General features: G+C 54.5%; 1 protein-coding gene across 3 annotated transcripts in view; it reads right to left on the bottom strand.

The window, feature by feature from the left end:
- Window positions 1-27617, bottom strand: part of LOC130042729 (multivesicular body subunit 12B) — a 139429-nt gene that overhangs the window by 86960 nt on the left and 24852 nt on the right. For all 3 annotated transcript variants that reach the window (XM_056134909.1, XM_056134912.1, XM_056134911.1), the window contains 2 exons: window positions 10252-10359; window positions 5104-5200 (listed from right to left, as the gene is read on the bottom strand). In XM_056134909.1, coding sequence (XP_055990884.1) covers window positions 5104-5200; window positions 10252-10359 — 205 coding nt within the window. The remainder of the gene's footprint in view (window positions 1-5103; window positions 5201-10251; window positions 10360-27617) is intronic.

Below are 27617 nucleotides of genomic sequence, written 5' to 3'. Positions count from 1 at the left end.
GGTACCACTTGCCCTGCCTCCAACCCTTTGCTCCAACCCTCCATCCACCGCAAACCCAGGGTAAAAGATGGAGTTGCTAATTGCACATGCTTACACAGGCCTAATTTTAAGTAAACATATTATACAGAGTCAATAGAGATGTGTTCAGTCATGTAATGAACACGAAAAGAGGGCAGAGCACTTTCTTTACTAAGACAGTCTTCCAGTTTTTAAGAGCTAGATGGATGGCAGCAAACTGTATTTTAAGCTAATTACAGGAATCTCGCCTCTTTGGGCTGACTTTATAAACTCGGGGCCTTAAGTGCACTCGCACTGCGCAGACATGATCAGTCTACTGAGTTATACGGCACAGTCCCTAGGTATGGCTGAATAACCCAACAATGACCCAACATGAATAACCTACACGCAGCCGCCTGGTGTGAGATGAAGCTCACTGGAGACGCCAGGACACAGCCTGCAAGGGCCTCCAGGGGCTCGACTAACATCCCTAAGGTACAGCCGGGAGGGCAGGCCGGCCTTTTCCTCAAACAGTTCAACCCACTGAGAGACATTGCGAGAAAACCCTGTGTGACTCCACGGAGCAGCAACGCAAAGATGGAAGCCACGGCCAAGTGAAAAATCAGAAAGACAGAGGGGAAAATGAGAAGGTGGAACAGAACTGCAAGGCAGTTTTAGTTCTCACTGAGCAGAAAAGCTGTGTGAGAAGAAGTGGAAACAGCCAGCAAACACTTATGAAAATACTTGGTCTTGCTAATAAAAAAAAAGGGGGGAAATGAAATAAAATTAGAATAGTAAAAGTAAATAAAAAATTCAAAACCCACGCTGGCAGGGCTTCGGAAAACGGGTACCGGCCTGTGCCATTAGTGGCACCGAGAACTGGTATTCCTGGAAGTTAATTTGGCAACAGAGAGTAATAAAGCTTATTTTTATCGAGCCCGTTCTCTGAGCAAGGCCGTGCGTATGGCGAGGACCCTTGGGTGATCCACAGATGAATTAAACATGGACCCTGCCTTCAAAGGAAGGGCTTAGCAGCAAAGACATGAGAAAGGAAAAAGAAAAAGAAATCCAAAGTAGAAATGACTCTCGTGCAAGCTCAAAGTTAGAGGAAATGAGCCCCCCCGCCCCACCCCCCATCAACTTTCCAGATGAGGAATCTCAAGTATTGGGCCGCCTTACTCAGGGTGGCCTGCAGGTGGTCCTGACCGAGCTCGGGGTGCGAGCTTAAGTGCAGAATCCTTTGGGTGCCCTGGCTTCCTACCTGCGCCTGCTCCCCTCCCCTGTCTCAGTACATCCGAGCCGGGTTGGGTGGGGCAGAAGCATTAGGACGACCCCCGCCTTGCCCCCGACCCCTTCTCACCTGTGGAGAGCCAGTATCTGGCTTTTCCCTTCCCTTCCCTTCCCTTTCTCCTCCCTCTCCTCCCCTTTCTTGGCCACACACGCTGTGCTTAGACTTACTCCTGGCTCTGCGCTCAGGCACTGCCCTTGGCGAGGCTTAGGAGACTGTGTGGGAGCCAGGGATCAAACCTGGATCAGCCGAGTGCCAAGCGCCCTCCCTGCTGTGCCACTGCTCCGGCCCTCTCTCTCTCCTTTTCCTATCCGGTGCCTGCAGGGCCGACCCCGGGCACCTGCGGGTCTTAGCTGGGAGCGGGAGGAGACCGTCTGGACTCAAGATGGTACTCAGGGACCGTTTCCAGCACACGGGGCACCTCAGTTCACCCTTGAGACATCTGGGCAGTGTGTCCTGGGGCACTCGCAGGGTCGGGAGGGAGGTAGAAGCCTCAGGGACAGTCGGGAGGGATCCTTGAAAGAAGGTGGGATTGGGGGCCATCGAGGCAGCACAGCAGGTGGGTGCCTGCCTTGCAGGTTGGTCCACACGCCTGCCGGTAGTTCTAGATACACAAGCGCAGCACCAGGAACAAACCCTGAGCACTGCCAGTGGGGGCCTCAAAGAAAAGAAAACAAAACGAAGAGGTAGATTTCTGGGTGGGAGGGGGTCGTGCTGAGTGATAGTTTTCCCCTAAAAAGGGGGCAGGGAAAGCCCAGACTGTTTGGGGACCTTTCTGCTCTAGGGCATCTACCTTCAGAGCTGAGGGACAGAACATTCAGGCGAGAAGAAGAGGTGAGGGAGAGCGGTCTGAAGAGGTCAGTGATGGTTCAGCATGGGCTGAGGAAGGGCGCTTGGAGAGGAGGGTGGAGAGGAGGGCAGAGTGCAAACGTGGCAGTCAGGGAGTGCAGGTGAGATCCAGAGGGGCGGTACAGGTCAGGGGGCAGGTGCAGGTCAGGGAGGGGTGGGTGAGGTCAGGGAGGGGCGATGAGGTCAGGGAGGGGCGGGTGAGGTCAGGGAGGGGTAGGTGAGGTCGGGGGGGGGTAGGTGAGGTCAGGAAGGGACAGGTGAAGTCAGAGAGGGCAGTGCATGTCAGGGAGGGCCTATGACCCAGCAGCACCGGGTGCTCTCACACCTGGAACTGGAATGTTCCCTGATCTCTAGACTCAGTACAACTGATGCCTTGCAAACGCCCAGCTGGCTTCTCTGCAGAAACGGACTTGTCCTGAAATTCAGGTGGAAACCCAAGGGGCCCAGTGCAGAAAGACAACTTTGGGAAGAAGAACAGAGCAGAAAGAGATGGACTTCCCAGACCCAAAACCTGCTACTGAGCGAGGATAAGCAAGACCAGTGCCGGCTTAAGGAGCAGATGGGGTGAGGGAGGGAACTGCATTGGGAGGGAGAGCCCAGCACGCCAGTCTGCCGGCTTCTCCTGGGACACAGTGCCACGTTGCCGAGAGAAAACCATGAGTGCAGCATGCAACGCTGGGACAAGCGTGTGCACATGAGTATAGGAGAAGGACAGTCTCTTCTCTCATGCCACACACGAGCACAAAACCAGACTGAAGACATGAATGTGAGACGGGCAGAACTGTAAAGCCCTGGGAAGAAAGCACAGGCACAGCCTTGAAGACCTCGGGCCGGGTGGTGGCCGGAGAGCAGGGGCACGAGCAGCAGAGGGCAGAGAGGAGAAAAAAAAAAAACAGGGAAAGGAATGACAGCCCGGCAGAGCTGCTCTCTGAAGAAGGGCTGACACCGGAAAGTGCACACTTTCTTACGACTCAATAATAAAATCACCCTGGGACCAAACGTGCACGAAGGGTCTGGAGAGACATGGGAAAAGCTGTTCTCTGAGTGCGCCGTGAGGGTAGTGCAAATCCACACGGTGCCGAGGTTCTAGTTTCACCCCTCATGGCTAGAAGAATGAGGATGAGGGTAACAGGGGCTGGCCGAGGTGTGGAGGGACCCACAGAACGTGCTGCCGGGGAGGGGGAGGAATGATGTGGCCCCGTTAAGAACCCCCGCAGTTCCTCAAAGGTAAATATAGACGTACCACAGGACCTAACAGTTCCACCTCTGGGCATGAGTTCTCAAGAGCAACGAAAACCCAGAAACGCAAATGTCCATAGTGACATCACCCTGACAGCCGATGTGGAAACACCCATTGACTCAGGAAGCGAACCCAACTCAAGGAGCACAGGGCCGGCTAGGAAGAAACAGCAGTGAAGCACGGGCGTGGGCAACCACGGGGCCCGGCCACTCGAGGAGGAGGAAGCCAGCCACAGAGGCCAGGTGCCTTCTGAAGAGACCGGCAGGACGTAGCCAGAACCGGCAAACCGGTGCAGAAAGCCGGCCAGCGCGGCCTGCGGTGGGCAGGGAGCGACTGCTCGGAGAAAGGAACTGCTGAAGGGAGGCACGAGGTGTTGCCTCTGGGGGATGCTGGAACGTTCTAGAAGTGAGTGTGGCTGCCAACTCAGCAAAAAATACACAAACCCACTGAACTGTGCACTTTAAATGGACAGACTCCGTGGCACATGGATTATAGCTTCTATGAGAGCCACCGTCACCTTCCAGACCTGCAGAGAAGTGCATTCCCTCCAGCTGTGGGCAGGGTGCAAACACAGGCTCTGCGGGTGTGGAAGGAGCCAGGCAGGGGGTCTAGGCCAGGCACTCTCACCTTCTGGGGGTTGGAGGGAGCACTGAACCCCTGAGCCACGCTGTCTTGCCTCCCCTTTGTGGGACACGGATATGGTGACACTCACAACTGAACCGCCTTGCAGGGATAGAAGCATTTACCCTGGGGGCACGGGAGGATGCCCCAGACCCTGTTTCCCAGCTGATGCCATTATCAGGCAGTACCAACAGCAAGTAAGTGCAGCCAAGAGCGAGGGGACTGGTGTCAGCCTGGAAGTAAGCACATAGAGGGGCCCACCTATCTTGGCAAAGAAACAGTTCTGTGCAGGCCGTGTACACAGGAGTCTTGTCTACACGGCTCTTCCTCCCCCTCCCCCACCAAAACTAAAAAATGAGTTCTCAAAGGGGGCTGGCTGGAGAAACTGCCGGACAAAGGAGGTGCAGAGAGAGCCCCATCAGTAACCCCCGAGCCCCGACATCTCTTCTGTGTCTTTACCGCGAGACCTGTGTAGACAGGTTCCCTGATGTCAGTGACAAGCTGGAACACAACGCATCCTAGCACACCTTCGGGAGGTGGCCCAAGTTCCGAGGGGGTGTCTGCACTCTGGCCCAGCCCATTGCGGCCTGTAGCACTGCAGTTCGTGCCACCTGCCGGATACTGCCAGCCTCCTCTTTTTTAGAACGCGTGCCCTTGGCCCCTGGCCCTCAATGCAGGACTGGGCGTCTGGCTGACTGACTTGTGGGCCCGACCAGCGCCCCAGGACACTCCCGGAAGCACGGGACCTGACTGAGCAGGGTGTGGTCTGAACACATGTGCTGTGCCCTGCGGCCAGGCCTGGCTGGGCTTGGGGGCTCCAACAGCCCAGACCCCCATGGCTCGTGTGTGCCCTGGTGTCTTCCGATATCCCCCTTTAGTGTCTAGGACTAGCGCCCTGAACCCTGCCTGCTACGGGTCAGGCCCTGGGGGCCTGGGGTCTGCAGGGGGCACCTTGCAGAGAGCAGAGGACACGGCCCGGAGAGACGGGGAGGGGAGGTGGGGCTGGTCCAGCAGCAGCAGCAGCCGCAGCTTCATTCCCAGGCCTCCCGCAGAAAACCACCAACAGCAACCAAAAGGCCGGGCCGCGGGGCGGGGTGGGGAGACTCACGTGTGTCCACAGTCTCCTGAATGGGGATGAAGCCCACGGGCAGTGTGTCCTTGATGTCGATGAGCTTCATGTCCACCAACACGTTCCCTAAATGACTCTTGGAGAAAGCGAGAGAGCAGAGACACAGACCATTAATCTGAAGCCGTCCACAGAGGGTCTGCCAATCTGGCTCCAAGACACACAGCGACACTGCGATGGGGGCGGCCCCCAGCAGCCTGTGGGCTCATTAGCTGGCACCTGGCATCCCTTCCCCCACCCCCCACCCCCACCGCCTACTTTCTCAGGCTTACAGTGGGCGCCTCCCCATCCCCGGGAAGAGTTTCATCTGTGGAGCCTCCAAACTGCTCAGGGGGGCTGCCGTGGGGAATGCCTGGCAGTGGGCAGTGGGTTTCGGAAAGGGCAGGCTCCTGGGGGGCGGTCGTCAGTCCATATGCCCACCTGCATTTGAATGGGTCGCCGTGTGGAACCCTGAGTGCTGTGCCCCTCCCCCGAGGCTGGTCCCTGGGTGCAGCGTGTCTTCTACCACGAGGGGCGTGCCATGGGGCCTTGCGGGAGACCCAAGGCCTGCAGAGCCCATTTCTGCCACCAAAGGCAGCAGGCGAAGACGCACATGGTGGTCACCGTGGCTGGGGCAGGTGGTGGGGGAGGAGGGGGCAGAGCCTGCTCCGGGCACCCATGGTGAAACTGCAGGACCCTCCCCCCCGACGCCCACTGTTCACCCTCCACTTCCTGAACCCACTCTCTAGGTAGGATCAGCGAGGGAAAAAACCACAGCTTCCGGCCCCCAATCTCCCAGGACACAGCAGCCCACTTTCCAGAAGCTTCTCTTCCCCAGAAACCCCCATTGGAGCCCAGGCTCCATTTTCTTGCTCTGGATGCCTGGGGCCAGCCCCCAGCTGACGAGGCTCCCACCGTCCCCCACTGTCCTCTTGCTCAGAGAAAGATTCACTTGGCTCCACTTTTGACCAACTGGGGAGTTCTTATCACCTGAAGTCTATGCCACAGGCCCGGCGGACACTCCCTGGCACATACCTCCTGTCAACAGATGACAAGTATACTTATGAGATATGTATGTATATATATATATATGTGTGTGTGTATGTGTGTGTGTGTGTGTATGTGTGTGTGCATGTGTGCGTGTGCATGTGTGTATGTGAAATTTCCATCTCCCTCTTGGAATTTCAGAACCATGAGGACCCTGTTACTGTAAATCCACACCTGGCATACTTCTGGACACAGAGCAAGTGCTCAATCATTTCCACTGAATGTGTGTCTCATGGAACATTTTTTCGGGGGTGGGGGGAAGGCACTCTGAGTCAGAAATCAAACTGGAGACTGGAGTGGCTGAGAAAGCTAAACTATGTCAATAAAAATATTTAAAATACATTTCATGGGAGCCAAGGATGCATCTTAGTAGAAGAGTTGGGTTGGCCTTGGGTTGGAGCCCCAGCAAAACACACACACACACACACACACACTTATTTCACAAATGTGTTATAAACCAAAGGCTCACGAACGCAATAAATTCTTCAAGTCCGGAGGCCAAAGGGCTGAGTGAAAACCAAGATGGGTGTTGTCACGGCCCAGTGCTCACAGCCCGGTGCTCAAGACCATTTGAGAAGCGCCAACAATGCCACATTCTCCCACCCTGGGCAGCATCTCTCAGGGAGACACATACCACCCGGAGAGGACAGGGAGGACATGGAAGCCGCATGGACAGGGCATAGATCCCCAGCCGTGTGGAGGGTCTTGCCATCCCCCAGGCGAGAAAGCATCAGCTGCTCTCAAAAGCACCCGATCGAATCTATCACGATTTTTTGTTGTTGTTGTTCATGGCAGTTGCTTCTCCATGTCATCGCTGCTCTCTGCGTTGAGGAATTAACAGCTGGGTCTGTGTTCCTGCTCCGGAGACGGACGGGCATTCATCAATGCCCTCCTCAGACGTCTTCCACTTGACAAGCTGGGTTTCACCGAAGTCAACTGCAAACCACTTAGCGGCCTCTCCCTCCACACTCTACAAATGTCCCTGATCATAAAACCAGAACATCGGCGGTGTGGCCATTAAACAAAAACGCATCGGCGCGCCCTCGCTCGCATACAGAGCGGGGGGCCGGCAGTGCCGAGGCGCCCCGGGTTCCGAGGGAGGTCCCGCAGGCAGGCTACGCTCCCGGGTCCGGCTTGCAGACGGGAGGTCTGCGACACCATTAATTTTGCTTGCTCCTCTCCCCTCCCCCACCCCGGGCTCACTTTCATTTCCTCCTCATAAATATGAAGAACGTATTCCCAATCCTTGTTGAGCAAATGATTCATGCCAGGAGCCCACAATGCACCGACTTGCGGCATTTATATTGTCTCTGGTAGCCAGTATTTGCTAGTATACTGTAATTATTTTTGACAACCTTGCATTTAAGGTAGCCACAGATAACCAACTTAATATTCAAATGTTCATAAATCCTTCTGTTTAATATCCTCCCTACCTAATCTATGTACATTATTATTACAGGTAATGCAGAAAGTACAGGGCATGAAAAGTGCAATTAATCTCGCGCCTGCCCCGAGAAGCGGTGTCACTCTGAAGCTGGGTTTCTGTATTAACAGCATTATTGGGGGAAAAGGAATTTCTGTTCCAGAGGCGTCTCCCCAAACTCCTACACTGGGAGTCTCAGGTCGCCTAATTAAGAATCTGTTTGGTCTTGGGAACCTACATCCCTCCTTTATTTACGGTTGTGAAAAATGACACTGCGCCAAGTCTGGGCTCCACCAGTGGGGCCAGGCCGCACGGGCGGGGCCGCTCACAGGCCCGGAGGTGGGCAACGCCGCCCTCGCCAGCTGATCTCAAGCGCCGCAATGGGCGGCCCATTCTTTTTCTGAAAACACAACACACTCATTTCCTTTACTATCTAAAGCAGGGATGGGGGGGGGGGGGCAGCACTTTCCCTGCAGCCCTGTCCTTGGTTCCTGTCCCTGCTCACTCCTTGGCCTGCTGTGCCTAGACCCCGGGAGGAAGGCGAGGTGGGAAGCAGCCGCCCAGCTGTTGGGCCTCAAATGATGAGTACGGTGGCAGCACCTGGTGATTTTTCTCTGCCCCTGGTAGACCTGACTGGTCCCCTCGACACTAAGACCCACAGCCTTTGGGGGTGGGGGTACAAAAACAGGCACCTCATGGTCAGACTGCTGAGGGCGGGGTGGGGGGAGGGCGCACAGCATTGACCTGGGGCCTGGCCAGTGGGAGAAGGTGATGGGGAATGGACATGTGCGGGCACGAGCAGTCAGTTTTGGTGCTGGGCACGCAGCCTAATGACATGGGGCGGCAGGGTCCACGCTCATGGTGGACCTCCTGCCACGAGCGGGAGTCGGGGATGGGACTGAGGTGGCCAAAGGCAGAAGCCAAAGGAAACCATTACCTAAAAGTTCTGGTAAAGTCCAGGACAGTGGGGCTGGACAGTGCCACATGCATGGATGTGGACATAGGAGGGAAGGGCAGGGCTGTGGGAGCCCAGGCCAGCTTCAGGTGGCTGAAGGCTGGGAAGGGACCCCATCTGTCCAGGGTCCCCTCTGAAGCACAGGGGAGTAGGGGCCTGGTGACGCTGGCATGGGGATGGGGCCCCATGGTGGGGGGAGGAGCACACTGCTTTTGCAGGGATAGTGTGAAGGGGCTCAGCCAGGTGGGGATGGTACGAGGGGCCTTAGTCAGGGAGTGGGTGGACAGGGGAGCATGGCCTGTGGGGGGCAGGGGGGAGGAGGAGTTGGTGATGGGACACTGTGGTGATGGGACAATGGGGACAACATGTCCCCACCACACTTCTGGAGGAGGAGGAGGTCTGTGATTATTTTCTTCTTTTAAAGTCAGGGACACACGTTACTGCCATAATGAGATGTGTGTGTGTGTGTGTGTGTGTGTGTGTGTGTGTGTGTGTGTGTGTTGTGCATGACACCCAGCGATATTCAGGGGTTACTCCTGGCTCTGCACTCAGAAATTACTCCTGGCTGTGCTTGGAGTGCCAGAGATTGAACCTGGGTTGGCCGCATGCAAGGCAAACACCCCCTCCCCCCCTGCACTGTGCGATCGCTCCAGACCCCATAATGAAATTTAAGGGCAAGAGAAAAACAAAAAGCAATTAAAAATACTTTCAGAAGAGAAGTATTTCTATTGGAAAATGTGAAGATGCTATCAACTAGGGCCAGGCCAGGCAGTGACCCAGGACAGGCTCAAGCCCGTTGCTGTTCTTGGGGTGCTGCTGGGAAGGTGATGTGCTGGGTTGGCCCCTACGGGGTAGACATGCCTCTAGGCCTGTGTCTTTTCTTCAGCACCCCTCAGTCCTTCAAGTACTTTCTGGAAAAGTTTTAGTAACTTTTTTTTTCTCAGTTTTGGCCACACCGGTGGTGCTGAGGGTTTACTCCTGACTCTGCACTCAGGAATTACTCCTGGAAGGGCTCAGGGGACCCTGGGGGATGCCGGGGATCAGACCCAGTCAGCCGTGTGCAAGGCAGACACCCTATCCACTACTTCAACATTCTGGCCCTGGCAGATATCTTTGACACACACCAGTTCAGGGGCCCAGGTATTAAACCCACTGAGAAGTGGACCCCTGTCACCCACATTTTCTGCTTCCATGGGAAGGGGTTGGAGGGGAGGAGGGCAGTTTTAATCTAGCTTGGAACGAAGGGTCTCATGTCCTTGCATCCTGTGATTTGTTATCTGGAGGAAAGGTGAGCAGAAAGAAAGAGAGAAAGAAAGACAAAGAAAGAAAGAAGAAAGAAAAGAAAAAAGAAAAGCAAGCAAGCAAGCAGGCAGGCAGGCGAAGGGAGGGAGGGAAGGAAGGAAGGAAGGAAGGAAGGAAGGAAGGAAGGAAGGAAGGAAGGAAGGAAGGAAGGAAGGAAAGAAGAAAGGAAGGAAGGTAGGCAGGCAGGCAGGCAGGCAGGCAGCCTGCAAGAGAAATTTGGTGGTTTCCCTTGGAGAACACGCTTTAATGGCCTCGGCTATGCTCTCGGCCACGCGCTTAATAACACCACTAACAAACGATGCCCAGCACAGCCCAGGCTGCTCCTCGCGCTCAGGTCGCCAAGGCCACAGATGAATGAGCGTGGCCCGGCACAGGCGCGGGGACACAGCGCCGGCACGCCAAGGGAAACCGCCGCTGGACTTACATTCTCTTTCGAAAATGATCTGGTGAAACATAGGTATCTGGTGACCTTGGATTTGAACAAGCCGTCTTTCCAGAGGTCAGCATCCACGCCATCTGCCGTCTGCGCCACCTGCGCCGGAGAGAGAGGGAGGCTCCGTGAGGCGGGCGGGCCGGGCCAATTAACACCGGCCGGACCCTCCTGGCATCTCATTAGTTCATTTCACGGGCACCGGGAGGAGAATTTCCAAAAGGGGGAAACCAGGGAGAGTGTGAAAAATCCTCCTCCTAAAACCCCGTCCCCGGGGGAGGCAGCTGATTAAAGACGCCCTGACAAAGGTGGTTCTAATGAGAAAAGAGCAACTTGTGCCGTAATGGAGCAGGAAAGGAGCCGGCGCCAGCCCATCACCACGCTCATTACCGCTCACTCGGGGGACGGCCGGCCGCTGCGGCATCCAGCGGGCTGTGAAATGCCACCGGAGGGGCGCTGCCCGCCGGGAGGCACCACAGCCTCCTGCCCTGGGGTCCCAGGGCATGTCAGTACCTGGAGCTCTCCTGGCACCCAGGACGGGGTCTCGAGGGAGGGAGGGGGGTCGGGCAGGGAAAACCTTCCGCAGGGCACCAGGCTTGTCACAAAGCCAGGCACAAAGCCAGGCAGCGGCATTCAAGGTCAGAAAGCGGACGGGGAGGGACGGCAGGGCTGCGGGGCTGTTTGTGGGGGGCAGGGGCTCGAAGGAGCCTTTGTCTGGAGCTGGGCCCGGCGGTGGCGGCCAGGGTCGCTCCATCCACTGGCATCAGAGTGGGGCTCTGGCACGACCGTGTCCCCTGCTGTGTTCCCTGCTGTCCCAGCCTCCTGCCGCCCCCACTCAGCACCCAAAGGTGCGCTCAGGGAGGAGCTGACGCCCAATTCAATCTCCCCACTTCTCACCAGATGTCGCCTGGGCTACCCCTGGGGGTTCAGACTTCCGGGAGCCGTCCTGGACCCACTTGACAAGCTGCAGCTGTACCCACACAGCACTGTAGGGGGCGTGCCCTTCCTTGCACAACACAAGCCCCCCCCCCTCCCCCCCCCCCCCCATCCCAGTACTCAGCCACGGGGCTGCAGACCAGGATGTTCCAGGAGCCTCTCCCCGCCAACCCCCTGCCCCATGAGTCTCTCAGGCTGCTCAGAAAAGCCCACAGACAAGAGGGAAGAGCAAAGTGCTTCCCTTCACACGGAGGTGGAAGGTTCTGGGCCCAGGTGGGGTGCACAAACTGTGGGAGCAATGCTCTGGGGCGCTGCTCCGACTACTGCAGCCCTGAGGAGAGACACAGGGCGGAGGAGTCACCTGCCGGCACCCACCCCGAGCCCCTCCCAGCATGGCCCTATGTGAAGTTTCGTGGAAGATCCGAGCTTCGGGGCGGCGACCTGGCTTACGGGGATACAGGGGCCTGGCGCTCCCCAACACACGACTACACCCACGGGTGTCTCCAGCCCAGTCTCCTAAAGGTGCTGATGAGCCACAGTTCCTCGGTCCCAGGCAAGACAAGACAGACTCTACGTGAAGCAGGCAGGCAGCTGCCCGAGCTACAGTCTGACCTCTGACCCTGCAAACGAGCGGCAGCCCCCAGACTAAAGTTCCTCCCCTCAGAGGGGAAGGCCAGGAGGGCAGCCTGTGGGGAGGAGATGCCCAGGGTGTCCAGGGGCTGCCAGCCAGCAGGTCAAGAACAGGAGAGAACTTGAGGCCTGAGCTTATCAGCTCCCTGTCTGTGGACACAAGGGCCTCCTCCTGAGATGATGGCCATGGACACAGAGGACTCCTCCTGAGGTTATGGCCATGGACACAGGGCCTCCTCCTGAGATGATGGCCATGGACACGAGAGCCTCCTCCTGAGGTGACGGCCATGGACACAGAGGCCTCTTCTTGAGGTGATGGCCATGGACACAGGGGTCTCCTCCTGAGGTGATGGCCAGGGACACAGGGCCCTCCTCCTGAGGTGGCATGGTCGGTGGACACAGGCCCTTCCTGAAGAGATGACATACAAACAGCTTTGAAGGAAAAGTAGATGGAGCTCCAGTTAAACCACTGCCAACAGGAGGGCACGAGGAGCAGACTGAGATGCTGCCTTCCTGGCGGTGGGGACGGGGGTAGTCGAGAGGGGATTGGGCGGCAGAACAGCTGCATCTGGAGATAAGCAGCATGATCAAAGTATTCGGAATATGGAGGCGAACGTTCAGGAAGCGAAGAAACCTAAGAGTTGGACGTTGGCTCTGGGTGGAGGTGGGCGGGTGGGTGGGCCGAGAGGGCCGGGCCGGTTGCCCTGTTCCCTTAGAGCCTTTCAGTCCACTTGGATTGTTTTTCAACATGTCACTTAGGTCTGACCTCTGACCCTGCAAACTAGCGGCAGCCCCCAGACTAAAGTCCAGACTAAAGCCCCCAGACTAAAGTGCCGCATGTCACTTAGGTCAGCAAAAAGCACCCTCCAATGACAGAGCCTGAGAGCCAGGCAGTGCCCGCGGGAGCCAGGGTCCTGCAGGGCGGGCAGGGCGCTTGCGCCCCGGGACCCCCAGGACCCCTGCCTGGTGTGGGTCCCAGCAGGGAACGCTGCTCTGGAGGCCAGTGTGGGCCCCAGTGATTGATTCCATAGAGCTTAAGTTGGCCTAGACCATGCCCTGTCTCTCACCAGAGAGAGGCATCCCTGCGGGGTAGAAGGTCACTGGGTCACCTGGGTCACCTGGGACCTCGAGGGAGGGACACGCAGACTCAATCCTGACCCCAACCCCAACACCCTCCATGCAGAGACTTGGCCTGCCCTCCAGGAGGGATCCTCACCATGGCCCCCTCACTGGGGACCGTTCATGGGCCAGGACCTGCTTCTAGGTTCTCAAGGCCCTGTGATGAACATGACCACCAGTGGCTTCCGCAGCCTCACAGACAGGGAAGACTGAGGAGTGAGCACCCCGGAGGAGTCCTCGGGGGCTGGGCTGGCCACGGGGGGGGGGGCAGGGCGGACCCTCCACACCTCTGCGTGTGACCCTGGCCTTGGCGCCGTGTGCAGAGGGTGGGAAGCATAGGAGGGCAAGGACGGAGGCAGAGATAGGCCCTTCGCTCTGGCAAGGCCTCAGGGAGAGACAAAGGCACCAGGAGCCCAGAGCGAGGCTGGCTGTGGCCCCGATCCGCCGCACAGACGCAATAGGGAGGCCAGTGGGCGCGGAGAGTGGCATCACGGCCAGGCGTGGCCCTCTGAGAGGAGTTCGCGTCTCCTGTAGGCCAACAAAGGGGTATTTTTTTTTTATTGTCCCCACAGGCCCATTCAAGTCACTCATCACCGAGCCACTGTGAAACAGTCAATTCTAACGAGTCAAAGGAACCTCCCAAGGCTTCAATGAGAGTGCACACAGGGGAAGTTTTCATTCATTTTTGCACCGCTCATCCATTAATTTGCAGGTGGTCTGAAAAAAACAGATTAAGGGATAATATTTATTCAAGCACAGTATTTTCCCAAGTTAAAGAACAATTCTGCCTCCCCCCCTTTTTTTTTTCACATTTCACTTCCTAGCTCCCACTCCCTTCCTTCTTTCCTTAAAAAAAAGGTAAAGGTAAAGGCCCTCCCATTGATCGTCGATTTGCTCGAGCGGGCCCAGTAACGTCTCCATTGGAGACTTTGTTGTTACTGTGTCTGGCATATCGAATACTCTCGGTAGCTTGCCGGGCTCTCCGAGAGGGGGGGAGGAATCGAACTCGGGTCGGCCATGTTGGCCGCGTGTAAGGCGAACGCCCTACCCGCTGTGCTATCACTCCAGCCCTTAAAAAAAAAAAAAAAAAAAAAGTCTTCACTGTTCAAACCCACCAGGAGCACCTGCAACACCACCAAGGAAACAACAAAGGGAAGGAAAGTGGGCGGAGAGGGGATAAATAATCAATAAAAAGAGTATTTAGGGGCTGGAGAGATAGTAGCGAGTAGGGAGCTTGCCTTGCACGGGGCTAACCTGTGTTCTACCCGAGCACCCCATGTGGCCCCCCAAGTCCCAAATCAGCCCTGGGTACAGTCATATGTACCCCCCACAAACAAAACAAAAAAGCATTTAATTATTATTTTTTTAAATTTTCACAGCTCTTGCCTTCCACCTCGTCTCCTTGGTAGCCTCAGTTCTATGATCAGGGCCCACTGCATCGTTTGATTGAATGCTACAGATTCTACATCAATGCCCACTGCATTATTTGATGTGATGCTACAGATTCTATGATCAGTGCCCACTGCATTGTTTGATCTGAGATTACAGATCCTATGAACGATGCCCCCTGCATTGTTTGACCTTAGGTTACAGACTGGCCTTGCATCCTGGGTCGAATTTTCCAGTGTCTGCCATTTCCCTTCCACCTGATGGGTCACACAGTTCCCCGCAGCTCCTCCCTGTGCTGGGAATGGCAGCACCGCGTTCCCCCACCTGGGCTGTGCGTCTCCTCAGTCTGAACAGAGCTGTCCCAGACACCGAGGTGAATGGCTGGAGTTACAGGGGTAGCGCTGTGCGGGGAGGTGCTGAGGAGACAAAGGTCGAACCCAGGCCAACAGTCAGACCAGCAATTCCTGAGGCCATGGCTTCCTCGGCCCCCACTGCCCCCTCGGGGTTTGGGAGCCCCAACCCCCACCCCGTCACACTCACACACACTACCAAGAGCGACTTTGGTGGACAGAAAGCAGTCCCAGGGGCCAGGGAAGCCCACTGCCTGTCCACAAGAGGTGGCCGGCAGGACCAAGCGGGCGGCACAGCAGTGACTCAGCCTCCAGCAGCTGTGGGGCACAGCCTGGGGCACTGAGCCAAGCCATCGGCTCCCTAGAAGGTGCCCGAAACCTTTCTGAAAACCAGAGTGAGGGATCAGAGTGAGAGTACAGTGGGGAGATCACTTGCCTCGCATATGGCCGGCCTGGGTTCAATCTCTGGCATTCTGTATGGTCACAGAGCCAGGAGTCACCCCTGGGCATCGCTGGGTATGATCCCAACAGTGCAAGAAAAACAACCAAACAAACAAAAGCCCCAAAACCAAGAGTGAAAGGGCCCATGGAGAAATCTAGTGAGGAGGCGGGGGTCTCTTCTGGGGGGAGGGCACCCAGTGATGCTCAGAGGTCCACACGATGCCAGGGCTGAGCGACCAGCATGCATCCCGGGAGACCCCGGGAATCCTGGAGGGTCTGTCTGGTTTCTGCCTCGTCTCATCCTTAATCAAGTCCTGTCTTGAACAGAGAACTCTTAGTTCTCTGCCTCCAGGTTCCAGTGAAACACTGACTCACTTTTTTTTTTTTTTGCACAAGAAAGGGACAAAATAGTGCCTGTGCCCAAGCTGGCCACCACTCCCTTGCCTGTGCCTCTCTCTCCCCTCACGTCACGAGGGCTGGAATGCAAACCACCTCTTCCAACTGATGCTTTGGAGACCGGGAGCCCCACTTCTAGGTAGGCAGCATTGGGGACCAGTTCCTGGGGTCTGCAGCCCCAGCAAGGGCCAATGGGCAGGAAACGGAGGCTGGACGTCCAGCTGCATCAGCCAGCACAAGGGTGGTCTCCTCATTCCTGCTCATCAGGAGAGACAAGGGCCAAGAGTCCCTGCCTCGGCCACACTCAGACGGCCAAGCCAGGACCCGGCCAGGCCTATGCAGGGCAGGGCAAGCAGCAGCACCATTGGCCTTGGGGAACCCTTGTCCTGGTCAGCATCCCAGGGAAGGACAAGCCACTCAGTACACAGTGTGTTTCCCCCCCTCAAGGACATATCTGGGGCCAAAGCATCAAGGACTCACCCTGGAGGGCAGACAGACAGCTGACCGTGACTCAGAACAAAGCACGAAACCCCAACCTTGACAGTAGAACAGCGGCACAGCGGTGGGCGCTTATAAAAGGGGTTTGGACATGGGAGAGACAGCCCTGGACTGTGACCACTGTCCCTGGCAACGTGTGCAGGAAAAAGAACTGTCCAAGTCAGTAAGAAGAAGAAATGATCCAGAAGGAAGACGACAGGCAAGGTACTGGGGCCTTGGGACAAGACTTTCAACTTCTGGGAGAAATCCAGATTAGAAACGACAGTGATGGGGCCAGGGCGACAGAGCAGTGGGGAGGGGGGTGGGTTTGGCCCTGCATGCATGCAACCTGGATTTGACCCTGGGCACCACCTAGGGTCCCCAGAGCCCCACCAGGAGGGATCCCTGAGCACAGGGCCCAGAGTTAGACCCAAGCATGGCCGGGTGAGCACCGCCACCTCCCCCCAAAAAATAAACAAACAAGACTTCTTCTGTCTTTCATGCCCAGAAGCTCTCCCAGCGTGATCCCCTGTGGCGGGCCCCTGTCCCGCAGTGACAAGGGTCCCTTTCTGACTGGACTCTGGGATGACTATAGATGCATCACACCACCCAACACCCGGGCTAGGGGAAGGCGGCTGTCTCAGACGTGGCTTTTGCACCAGGGAGACGTGATGTCGAATCCAAGCTGCTCTTCCAAGGGTTTGTGCGGCCTCGGCTGAGGTGCCTCAGCGCCTGCCTCCACAGACGAACCCAGTGATTCTCTTGGACCATGGCAGGAACGGTAATCGAGGGACAAAGCAATGAGTGTGCCCTTCCCGGCAGCTGGCATCCAGGAATCACGGAACCCACACTCAGCACTGGCGAAAAGGCGGTACCAGAAGTCCCGCTCCCCCCACCTTGAATGGGGGGGCATCACGAGGGCGCCCCTCATGTCTGCAGGTCAATCTTCTCTTTCCGCAAATATTTGCTAAGCCCTTGGGATGTGCAAGGCACAGCCCGGGTCCTTGAGCGTATGCAAATATGAGTCAGGCGCCCGGGGGCAGGCCAAGGGGCAGGTGGGTGAGTCAGCTGTCGGGGCACCAGGCAGGAGGCAGGAGGCGAGGCCCCAGCCCTCAGCGCCATGCCCTGTTGTGCAGCCAGCACCTCAGCTCTCCCAGGCCGGCTTCCTCCCCTGGGAAGAGCACGGCAGGGGTGTGACAGGGTCTTGCTGGGCGGCAAATGTTCCCCTGGAAGGAAGGAAGCGCTCGGCCCAGACAGGCAGAGTACGCACGGGGGCTGCTGTGAGGCGGGGTGCGGGAGAGGCTTGACGGGAGGAGGAAGGGCCTGGGGCACCCCAGCACATCCTGAGGGGGGCGTCAGAGGCAGGAGGAAGCCACGGTCAGGGCACAGGGTGTGGGAGTTGGGCTGTCTGGACCGCTCCACGGGGAGCAGTCAGGAGCACTGGGACCAGGGCAGGGGCCAAGTTAGAGTGCCCAGTCCTGAGGGGGGGAGGTGCTGGAGAAGTCTGAGCTGTGGGAGGGAGTCTGGGGTCCTGCTTTCCTGGCCCCAGGAGCTGTTGGCAGGGCTGGGCTGGACTGGGAAGGGACAGTGGAGGAGCCCATGACGGGGGTGGGGAGGGGCTCGGTCAGCCCCCGTGCTGAGTGGAGGGAGTCTTGGGCTGCGCGGCGGGAGCAGAAGGCAGCTCTCCTGGGGAATATTCGGGTTGTGGGGTCAGCCAGCTACGACAGGTGGGCTCCTTGGGGTCCCAGCAGGCTGGGAGGCATTTCCATCAGGGGGGGTTGCTCAGCTGGAAGTTGGGAGCAGGGAGGTGACTGAAGTGGAGGAGACGGGGAGGAAGCACGGCAGGGGTGTGTGAAAGGGGCAGCAGGAAGACAGGGACCCCCCGCCCAGGAACACACAAGACCAGAGCTGAAGGGAGTATCTGCAGCAATAGTGCAATGGTGGCCTCTGTGCGTGAGTGTGTGTGAGTATGAGTGTGTGTGAGTGTGAGTGTGTGTGTGAGCGTGTGTGTGTGTGTGTGTGTAGAGGGGAGGGTAGCAGGGGCCAGGGGCAGAGGGCACAGGGCACATTTGCTGCTGTCCTGGTACATGGCACGCCCAAGTCAGTCGGGCTGGGCTGACTCCAGAGTGTGGGCAGGGTTGGGAGAGACTTTGGACCCAGGGCCCAAAGATAAGGTGAGGCCGAGAAGGCTCAGCACCCACGGGAAGGTCACTTCCTGGGCCCTCGAGGGACAAGGACGAGGCATGGCTGACCAGCAGAAGCAGGGGGTGGGGGCCAGAGAGGACAGAGTGGCAGGGGATGACAAGCACAGGGGTGGAAGAGCAGGCAGGGAGGACCCTGGAAGGAGGAGACCCCCTCCCCTTCCTTACTTCCTCCAGGGGTGAGATGCCCAGAGCCACACACCCAGGGTGCCCTCGAGTCAGCTCTGCCCAAGTGGGGGAGAGCAACTCAGATGTCGGGTGAGAGGGGGCACCCCAAATGCCACCTCTGTGCCTGAGAGATCCCCACGGAGATGCCAGAACCTCAGCACACCTCCTGGGGATAAACAAGCTCCTCTGGCGTGGAACGAATGACACCCAGGGTCAGACCCGCAGGGCACTGTGTCGGCACTGGCGCCAGCCAACTTGGAGCTAGGTGGCACCAGCATGGACAAGCAGCACTTGTCTGCTCCAGCCAAAGCCTGCCAGGGAAGGGCTGGGGAAACCCCGAAAACTAGGCTCCCGGCCAGCCCTCGGGGCAGGGGGCGCCCCACTTGAACCCTGTGGTGCAACTCTGACATGGAGAGGAAGGCAGAGCCCCCAGCTGCAGCCCCCGGCCCGCCCCTCGCTCCCGGCCAGGGCCCCAGCAGGACGCCGCGGACAGGAAGAGTTAGAGCGACGGGAGCGGAGGGGAGACAAGTCGAACTTGTGCCGCTCGTGAGTCACGTCCGATGACAGGAAGCAAGAAAGCAAGGGAGATGAACTGGCACTCGTGACGAAGCCGCCCTTCTTGTTTACTCTATTACTCAGTCCTCCGAGCGCACTGCCAGCTGTAATTGCATCTCAATTCATGTTTAACACAAACATAACTTAGCTGGAGGTTGGCATCCAATATCCCAGGCAGAGAGAGGCCAAACAGGAAGGAGCCGGCTAATTCAATCCCGCAAAGGCTCTCTGCAAGCCTGGAGGCCTGGACACACAGCCACGGATGGGGGAGCTGGGGAAGGTACCCCCGGCACCTGTGATCCAAGAGCGGCCGCACGGGGATGAGCTGGCCTCAGCCGCACACCTCGCTTAAGCCCAGGGCTGTGGGAGGGGAAAGTGGACCATGCACAGAAGTCCCGGAAGAGCAGGTGGGGGCTAGGGGGGACCAGGATGTCAGCAGGGGAGGCCACTTGCTGGAAAAGGTTTCAGGTGCCAGCACAGCCTGTCCAGGCGCAAAAGGCCCCTGCTGCCTATGGCTTGGCATTCAGGGGTCGGGAAACAACAGTTTTTTTTTTCTTTGAATCTGAAACCAGAGCACCAGGGAAGCACCCTCGGCAGATGAGGGGTCTGACCTGTAGGAAGTTCCCACTGGCAAAGCCAGGGGGTGGGAAGCGGGTTGGGGAACCTGGTCTGGGGTCACTGATGCGGCCTAGGGGGAGAGCAAGACCAGGGCACATTGGTATGGAGTGGACAGGCCAGCCCCCTAGGGAGCACCTCCTGCCCCTCTGTGCACAGGTGTGTGGGAGCACATAAACTTCCAGACCTGCCATCTTCACCCATACTCCAGAGGGAAGGGAAAGACCAGGAGCCACGGCAGCATGAGGAGGGGTGAGGAACACTGTAGGATTTGCTGAGACTGCTGGACATAAAGGAACAACAGGGAAAAATAGCTTCCCTCCATATAGAACATGCAAGCTAGAACCAAAAGGTCCACAGAGAAGTGGAGGAGCAGAGAGCAGTGGTGGGGGGGAGCAGGGAGCAGCAGGGGAGGTGCAGGGAGCAGCTGGGGAGGAGCACAGGAGCAGCGGGGGAGAAAGGGGGAGCAGCGGGAGAGGAGCACAGGAGCAGCTGAGGAGGACACAGGAGCAGTGGGGGAGGAGCAGGGAGCAGCAGGGGAGGAGCACAGGAGTAGCTGGGGAGGAACACAGGAACATCTGAGGAGGAGCACACAAGCAGCTGGGGAAGAGCAGAGAGCAGCTGGGGAGGAGCACAGGAGCAGCTGGGGAGGAGCACAGGAGCAGCTGGGGAGGAGCACAGGAGCAAATGGGGTGGAGGAGGAAGCAGCTGGGAAGGAGCAGGGAGCAGCGGGGGAGGAGCACAGGAGCAGCTGGGGAGGAGCACAGGAGCAGCTGGGGAGGAGCACAGGAGCAAATGGGGTGGAGGAGGAAGCAGCTGGGAAGGAGCAGGGAGCAGCGGGGGAGGAGCACAGGAGCAGCTGGGGAGGAGCACAGCTCAGTGCTGCATGCACAGGACAGACGAGGGCCCCTGTCCCCTTGAGAGGACACAGCCTGCAGGTGCAGGGATGCCCTACTCCAGGCCAGCCTCAGGCAGCAGCATAACTGCCAACCAATTCAGGCCTTGTCCTTGTTTCTTAGTGGGAATCAATCTCCCGAGATCTTCCCCAATTTTTTGGTTTGCTACAGGTTTGTTCTGGGATCTCCTGGTAGGTAACTGAAGGGCTGGGACACTTCCCAGTTCCTGTTCCAGTCCTGCATGCACCAGACTCCTGGTCCTGGTCCTAGTTCTTTTTTTTTTTCCTTTTGGGTTACACCCAGCGATGCTCAGGGGTTACTCCTGGCTCTGCGCTCAGAAACTATTCCTGGTGGTGCTTGGGGGATGATATGGGATGCTGGAGATTGAACCTGGGTGGGCTTGTGCAAGACATCGGCCTACCCACTGTACTATCATTCCAGCCCCGTCCGAGCGCTTTAAGCTCTTAGCTTACCTTGCTCTCAGCTGAAATCTGCTTATCTCAGAAAGTTTATTTTGACTAGTACATCTGCCAGATGTTTGGCTTTCTGTGCTTTTATTTATTCCTTTTTTTTTCCTTTTTGGGTCATACCCAGCAATGCTCAGGGGTTACTCCTGGCTCACGCACTAAGGAATTACTGCTGGTGGTGCTTGGGGGATGATATGGGATGCTGGGAATCAAACCCAGGTGGGATGTGTGCAAGGCAAACGCCCTACTCACTGTGCTATCGCTCCAGCCCCTATTCTTTTTTTTTTTTTAATCACAAGAGTCAACCCTCTACTAAAAACTCTCTTTCCTCTTCTCTGGCTTCTGATTTCTGATCTCTCTGTCTAGCTACTCCAGCTGCAGGGCAGTGTCCACATTCTGGTATCGCGCAACGGAAGCGTTGATCAAAGGGAGGGCCAAAGGTCAGTCAAAATCATGACTAGCAGAGAACATTCTGCTTGTTGGTGCGCATACAGCCGTCACCTGGACGGGGGGTACTGAATCGGTGCCAGGCAACAACGGCCTATAGAGCCATTCCAGCCTCTGTCTGGCCAGTGTGCCACTTACAAATCATAAATGTCCTTTCTAGCTATAAAGATTACAGAGTCAGTGAGACTATCTTGTCCCACAGAGCTAAAATAGCCATAGTTTGGAGAGAGTCTGGCTGACTCCTTTTCTAGACCCTAAGACTGGGTTTTTCCATGGACACACAGAGAATTAAGATGTCAATAACAAATTCCACATATGCATGAAAGCAAGACAACACAAACCGAAGTAACCCATGGGTCTAAGAAGAAATCAAGGCTGGAGCAATAGCACAGCGGGTAGGGCGTTTGCCTTGCATGCAGCCAACCTGGGTTTGATTCCCAGCATCCCATATGATCCCCGAGCACTGCCAGGAGTAATTCCTGAGTGTAGAGCCAGGAGTAATCCCTGAGCATTTCTGGGTGTGGCCCAAAAGGCAAAACAAAAAGGAAGACGAAATCAGGGACAATCGATTAGGTGGCATAGCAACAGCATTAAAATTAAACACCCAACTTCAAAATGAGGGATGCAGGGGACTGGAGCGATAGCACAGCGGGTAGGGCGTTTGCCTTGCACATGGCCAACCCGGATTTGATTCCCAGCATCCCACATGGTCCCCTGAGCACCGCCAGGAGTAATTCCTGAGTGCAGAGCCGGTATTAACCCCTGTGCATAGCTGGGTGTGACCCAAAAAGCAAAATAAACAAATAAATAAATAAATAAGGGATGCAGCTAATACAGAGTTCAGAGGGAAATTCGTAGCATAAAATATTTGTTGGAAATGAAGAAAGGTCTTGAACCAACAATCAAGGCTTGATTCTCAAACTAAAATTGGGGACAGAGAGAGTACAGTGGGCAGGGTGCTTGCCTTGCACATGGCTGACCCAGGTTCATCTCCAGCATCCCATATGGTCCCCTGAGCTCTGCCAGGAGTGATCCCTGAGTGCAGAGCAGGAGTAATCCAAGAGCACTGCAGGGTATAGACTCCTTTCAAAAGACACAAAAAAAATTTAGAATGTTAGACCCAAGCAAGTAAAAGTAAAAAAAAAAATATAAAAGAGATAAAAGAGAATGCAATAAAAGAGAATGCAAAGATAATAGAGAAAAACTGGTAAAACCGTAAGTTTATACTTATAAGATTAATAAAGTTGATAAAAGTCTCAGCAGTCTAAGCAAGCAAGAGAGGGATGGTAGAAACCACTTAGTGGGAATGAAGGAGAGGAGAGCTAACAGAGCCCCAAGATATTAAAAAGATAATAAGGAAATATTTCAAAGAGTTGTGTGCCCAGGCTGACTGGAATGCTTAATTGGAAAAATTTCCAGACAGACAAAAATTGCAAAGCACATTCAAAGATGAATAATTTGAATAACACTGTAACTGTGTAATACAGTGAATAGCACTGTAACTGTTTAAACCTACGGAGTGCTCTAGGTCAACACAGTGTCTGGTGAATTCTACAAATATGTAAAGAAGAAATAAAATCCATTCCATATTAAAGTTCTAGACAATAGACAAGAGAGAAAAACTGCTTGTTATATGAGATTAGTGCTATCGGACTATTCAGCAGCTATAATACTATCTTAGAGTATTATAATACTCTATTTGAAAAATATATTATTTGATACTGTTAATTATATGAACACATAATATATTATAATATTATTAATAGTGGGCTGTAGCGATAGCACAGCAGGTAGGACATTTGCCTTGCACATGGCCGACCCGGCTTCGATTCCTCTGTCCTTCTCGGAGAGCCTGGCAAGCTACCAAAGTATCTCGCCCACACGGCAGAGCCTGGCAAGTTACCCATGGCATATTTGACATGCTAAAAACAGTAACAACAAATCTCGCAATGGAGACATTATTGGTGCCCGCTCAAGCAAACTGATGAACAATGGGAGGACAATGCTATAGTGCATTATTAATAGTATTATAATACCATTATATAGGAGCCAGACAAAGGTATTAGAAGAAACTCACAAAGCATCAATATTTCTCATGAAACTCCATGTAAAATCTAACAACATCAATGTTTAAGTGGGGCCTGTCCCATAAATGGAATATTGCTCTAACATCCCCAAATCAATTAGTGCATTTTGTCAGGCTAACAGATTAAAAAAGGAAAAAGCATATGATCATCTCAATAGATGCAGATAAGGTATTTTCCAGAATTCAAATCCATGTATGTTGACAGCTCCCTGGAAGAAGACTTTCTAAACCAATCAAACCCTGTCTACCAAAACCTTAGCTGGGTCAAAGAGATGGTCAAGTAACAGAGCGCATGCTGAGGCTGTCAGAGACCCACGAAGTACCAAGCATTTCCAGGTGATCCCAAAAGCATCCCTGGGTATGGCCCCGGGGGCCTCACACATCACTGTGCCCAAGCACCACGCTTTTAGGCCCACACCCACGGAGCACACATCAGCGGAAGTGGTCCTGGGCCTCTCCAGGTCCCTGTGAGGAGGCCCCGCCACAAACCAATCAACAGCTGACATGGTACTGAGGCAGCAAAAGGCTGAATGCTTCCTCCTAAGACCCCGAATAAGGCACAAATGTTTGCTCTCACCAGTCACCTCCTCCTCTAAGCCACAGCTGCACGGCCGGTGAAATAAATAAAAGACTCACAGGCCAAACAGGCAGACACAGGCACTCTGCTCATCTAGCAGGGCTGCTCAGGTAGAATACTGTAGAGGAATTTTGAACTACTTTATAAAATAAAAAAAAAAAATAAAAAGAATATTGTGGAGGACAAGATCGGGCGCTTTCAGGGTGGTATGGCCGTAAACACAGTAACAACAAAGTCTCCAATGGAGACGTTACTGGGCCCGCTCGAGCAAATCGATGAACAACCGGGAGGACAGTGACAGTGACATTGTGGAGGACATGCAAAGATCTACAAGAACCAATCGGAAGCTCAGAGTACAAAAGGTCGACATATACAAATCAACTGCAAAAGAAGAAATTAAAAACAAGAAACTTTCAGGGTCAGAGAGATAGTCCAGCGGGTAGGACTCCTGTCTTGCCAACTTGGTTCGATTCCTAGCACCCCATATGGTCCTTCAAGAAGAATTAGGAGTAAGGCCCTGAGCCTTGCTGGATGTGGCCAAAAACTTGAAACTCAAAAACAATGAAACAAAACCAACTGTTTATCTTTTAACTGGAACAGAGTTAACATTTACAAATGCATCAAAAATATGAAATGCTTGGGGGCTGGAGCAATAGAACAGCGGGTAGGGCGTTTGCCTTGCACGCGGCTGACCCGGGTTCGAGTCCCAGCATCCCATATGGTCCTCTGAGTACCGCCAGGAGTGATTCCTGAGTGCATGAGCCAGGAGTAACCCCTGTGCATCACCGGGTGTGACCAAAAAAAAAAGCAAAAAATATATATATATGAAATGCTTAAGGCTAAATGTGGCAAAAGAGCTACATGACATGTGCACTGTAGGCAAAAAAAAAAAAATTTGATCTGAAATTAAAGTGGACTTCAATGAAAAGCTAAACTAACTTAATGAATCTGGAGGTTCAATGCTGTTTAAGCGACAATTGTCGGCACATTGCACCAGACATTTCACATGACCCTGATCAGTCTCAGAAGAAGACCTTTACTACAGGAAGTGACATGCTGATTCCAAAACTATTTGAAAAGTCAAAGAACCTAAAATAATAAAAAAAAAATGTCAGGTTCTGTCTGATTTTAAGAATCATTATAAGGGCTGGAATGATAATACAGCAGGTAAGGTGCTTGCCTTGCATGAGGTGGACTCGGGTTCGATCTCTGGTCATCCCATATGGTTCCCCAAGCATTGCCAGGAGTAATTCCTGAGTGCAGAACCACGATAAACTCCTGAGCAATGCCTCCCCCCGCCCCGGATCATTATAAAATTACAATGATCAAAGAATGCGATGCAGACAGAGAAATCAAGAAAACAGCAATGTAAAACAGCCATATATCAATACTGAGATGGTAAAACTTATTGTTGATGACAGTGCCAAATGGCAGAATGCTCTAAAGCAGAGTTATTAGAAAACCGGACAGCTGTATGTAAAAGTATCCCTATCCCATGCCCTACATAAAAATTAACTTAAAATAAGTCGCTGAACTTCATTTTAAGAGCCAAACCAGAAAACTTCTAGGCAGAGTTACCAAGAAAAATCTTGAGTTTGAGAAGTATTTTTTCAACGGTATTGCACAAAAATACTAATATAAAAACAAAAAAGTGAACAAGCTGGACTTCATCCAGTGAAGAGCTTTGTGCTTTTCAAGAATACCGCTTTATAGAAAATGAAAAAGTCATACTATCAACCAGAGACAATATTTGCAAAACATACATAAAACAAAGGACTTTTACTTAAAACACACACACACACACACACACACACACACACACGGATTCTTTAGCCCAACTAACAAAGCAAACAACTGGCCCAAAACTAGAACAGATACTTCACCAAAGTAGACCTACAAATGTTAGAGTGTGTGTGTGTGTGTGTGTGTGTGTTTAAAAGAAGGCAGTGATAGTGGCACATGGTAAGATATTTAATATACTTAACCAGTAAACAAATCTCAAAATAATTGTTCTGAGAAAAAAAATCACAGAGAACTGGGGGAGAGAAGGGACTGGAGTGAAAGTACTGTGGGCAGGGCGCTTGCCTTGCAAATGGTCAACCCAGGTTTGATCTCCAGCACTACATATGGTCCCCCAAGCCCTCCAGGAGTGATTCCTGAGCCACACCAGGAGTGATCCCTGATCACTTGTCAGAGCCAGAAGCAGCCCTGAGCACTGCCTAGTGTGGCCCAAAAATCAACAAATAAAAAAAAGAAAACGAGAAGAAAAAGCCAGAAATGCCCACTCTACACCCCCACTCAATTGTTAACCAGATCTGAAACACGCGCTCTGCTCTTGAGTGGCAGTGGTGGGCTCCTGTGGCTGCGGGGGCAGCCAGACACCAGAGCTCAGCGCGGGGGCGGACAGGGTGCGTCTGGAGTTGCTCACACCTCAGTTGGCGGAAGAAACCCCCCGCCACGGAAACCTGGGGCGCAGTCACTGCAGGGTCTGTACAACACTGAAAGCCCAATGCTGCTCAGACACGCAGGCTGTGCTCCCCGAGGGGAGACGAATCAGAGTGCGTGCTCGCTCGGCGCTACTGAACTGAGAACCCAGACCTGATGTTTTGGCGAATGTGACAACTTGATTCTAAAGTTCTTTTCAGAGGAGACTACATGCTGTGATAACCAAAATGAAAAAATTTTAAGAGAATTGAAAGGAAGGAGAATAGCTCAGTCAGATAGCCGGACACGCTACAAAAACCTTAAAAAAAAAACACGACGGCAAAGTAGCCCCCCAAAAGAGGCTTACTTGGTGCCCCTTTGTCAGGAATATCCAGGGTGGGAAAATGCAGAGGCAGAACCCAGAATGGAGGAGGCAAGGGACTGGAGGTTAGGGAAGAAGTGGGGAATAACTGCCCGGACTGGGAATGTTCTGGAAAAAGAGGGGAGGCCTGCACACAGAGACAGAGCCAATGGCTCACTCTGTGCCCTCAGTTTTACCTTGAGTTTTCGAAAATCATGGAACTGCTGCCTTTTCTTGAAACATCGAAACAAGACATTCTATTACGTTTCAACACTGGAAACTGGGTAATAGTAGAACAGACTTAAGTGATAAATGGAACCGAGCCTAGGAATGGTCTGCCAGACCCCCTTTTTGGGGCTCAGACAAATGTCCACCTGCACCCAGACTTCTCCCCCGGCCCCCAGAGAAGCTTGCTGGCCCTCGGGTACCAGAGCCGTGGAGGCCTCTCCCCACATCTGCAGCAGATGGGAGCCAAGGGGCGGGGGGGGGGGGGGAGATGGGCAGAGCAGGTGGGGGGTGGGAAGAGGACAGGCATGGCTGCTAGGGGCACAACTTGACCCAGGTCCTTCATGCTGAGGACTTACTCCTGGCTCCATGCTTAGGTATCCTCCTAGTTGGGTTTGGGGGATCAAGTGTGATGTCAGGGCTCAAACCACGATCAACCTCTACATTGCACTACCTGCTATACCACCTCTCCAGCCCCAGCGGGGGTCATTTTAAACCCCATAGATGGGCATCCCGCCATGGAGCACACATTGAGTTCTGTAGGCCAGGCCTAGCCAGCGTTCCTTCTGGCCCAGGTTCTGGCTGGAGTTGGAAGGAGAA

The sequence above is a fragment of the Sorex fumeus genome, unplaced genomic scaffold, assembly GCF_029834395.1.
Source record: "Sorex fumeus unplaced genomic scaffold, SorFum_2.1 ptg000109l, whole genome shotgun sequence".
Classification (NCBI taxonomy): Eukaryota; Metazoa; Chordata; class Mammalia; order Eulipotyphla; family Soricidae; genus Sorex; species Sorex fumeus.
Note: the sequence above shows the minus strand (reverse complement) of the source record. Positions and strands in the feature narration are given on the sequence as shown.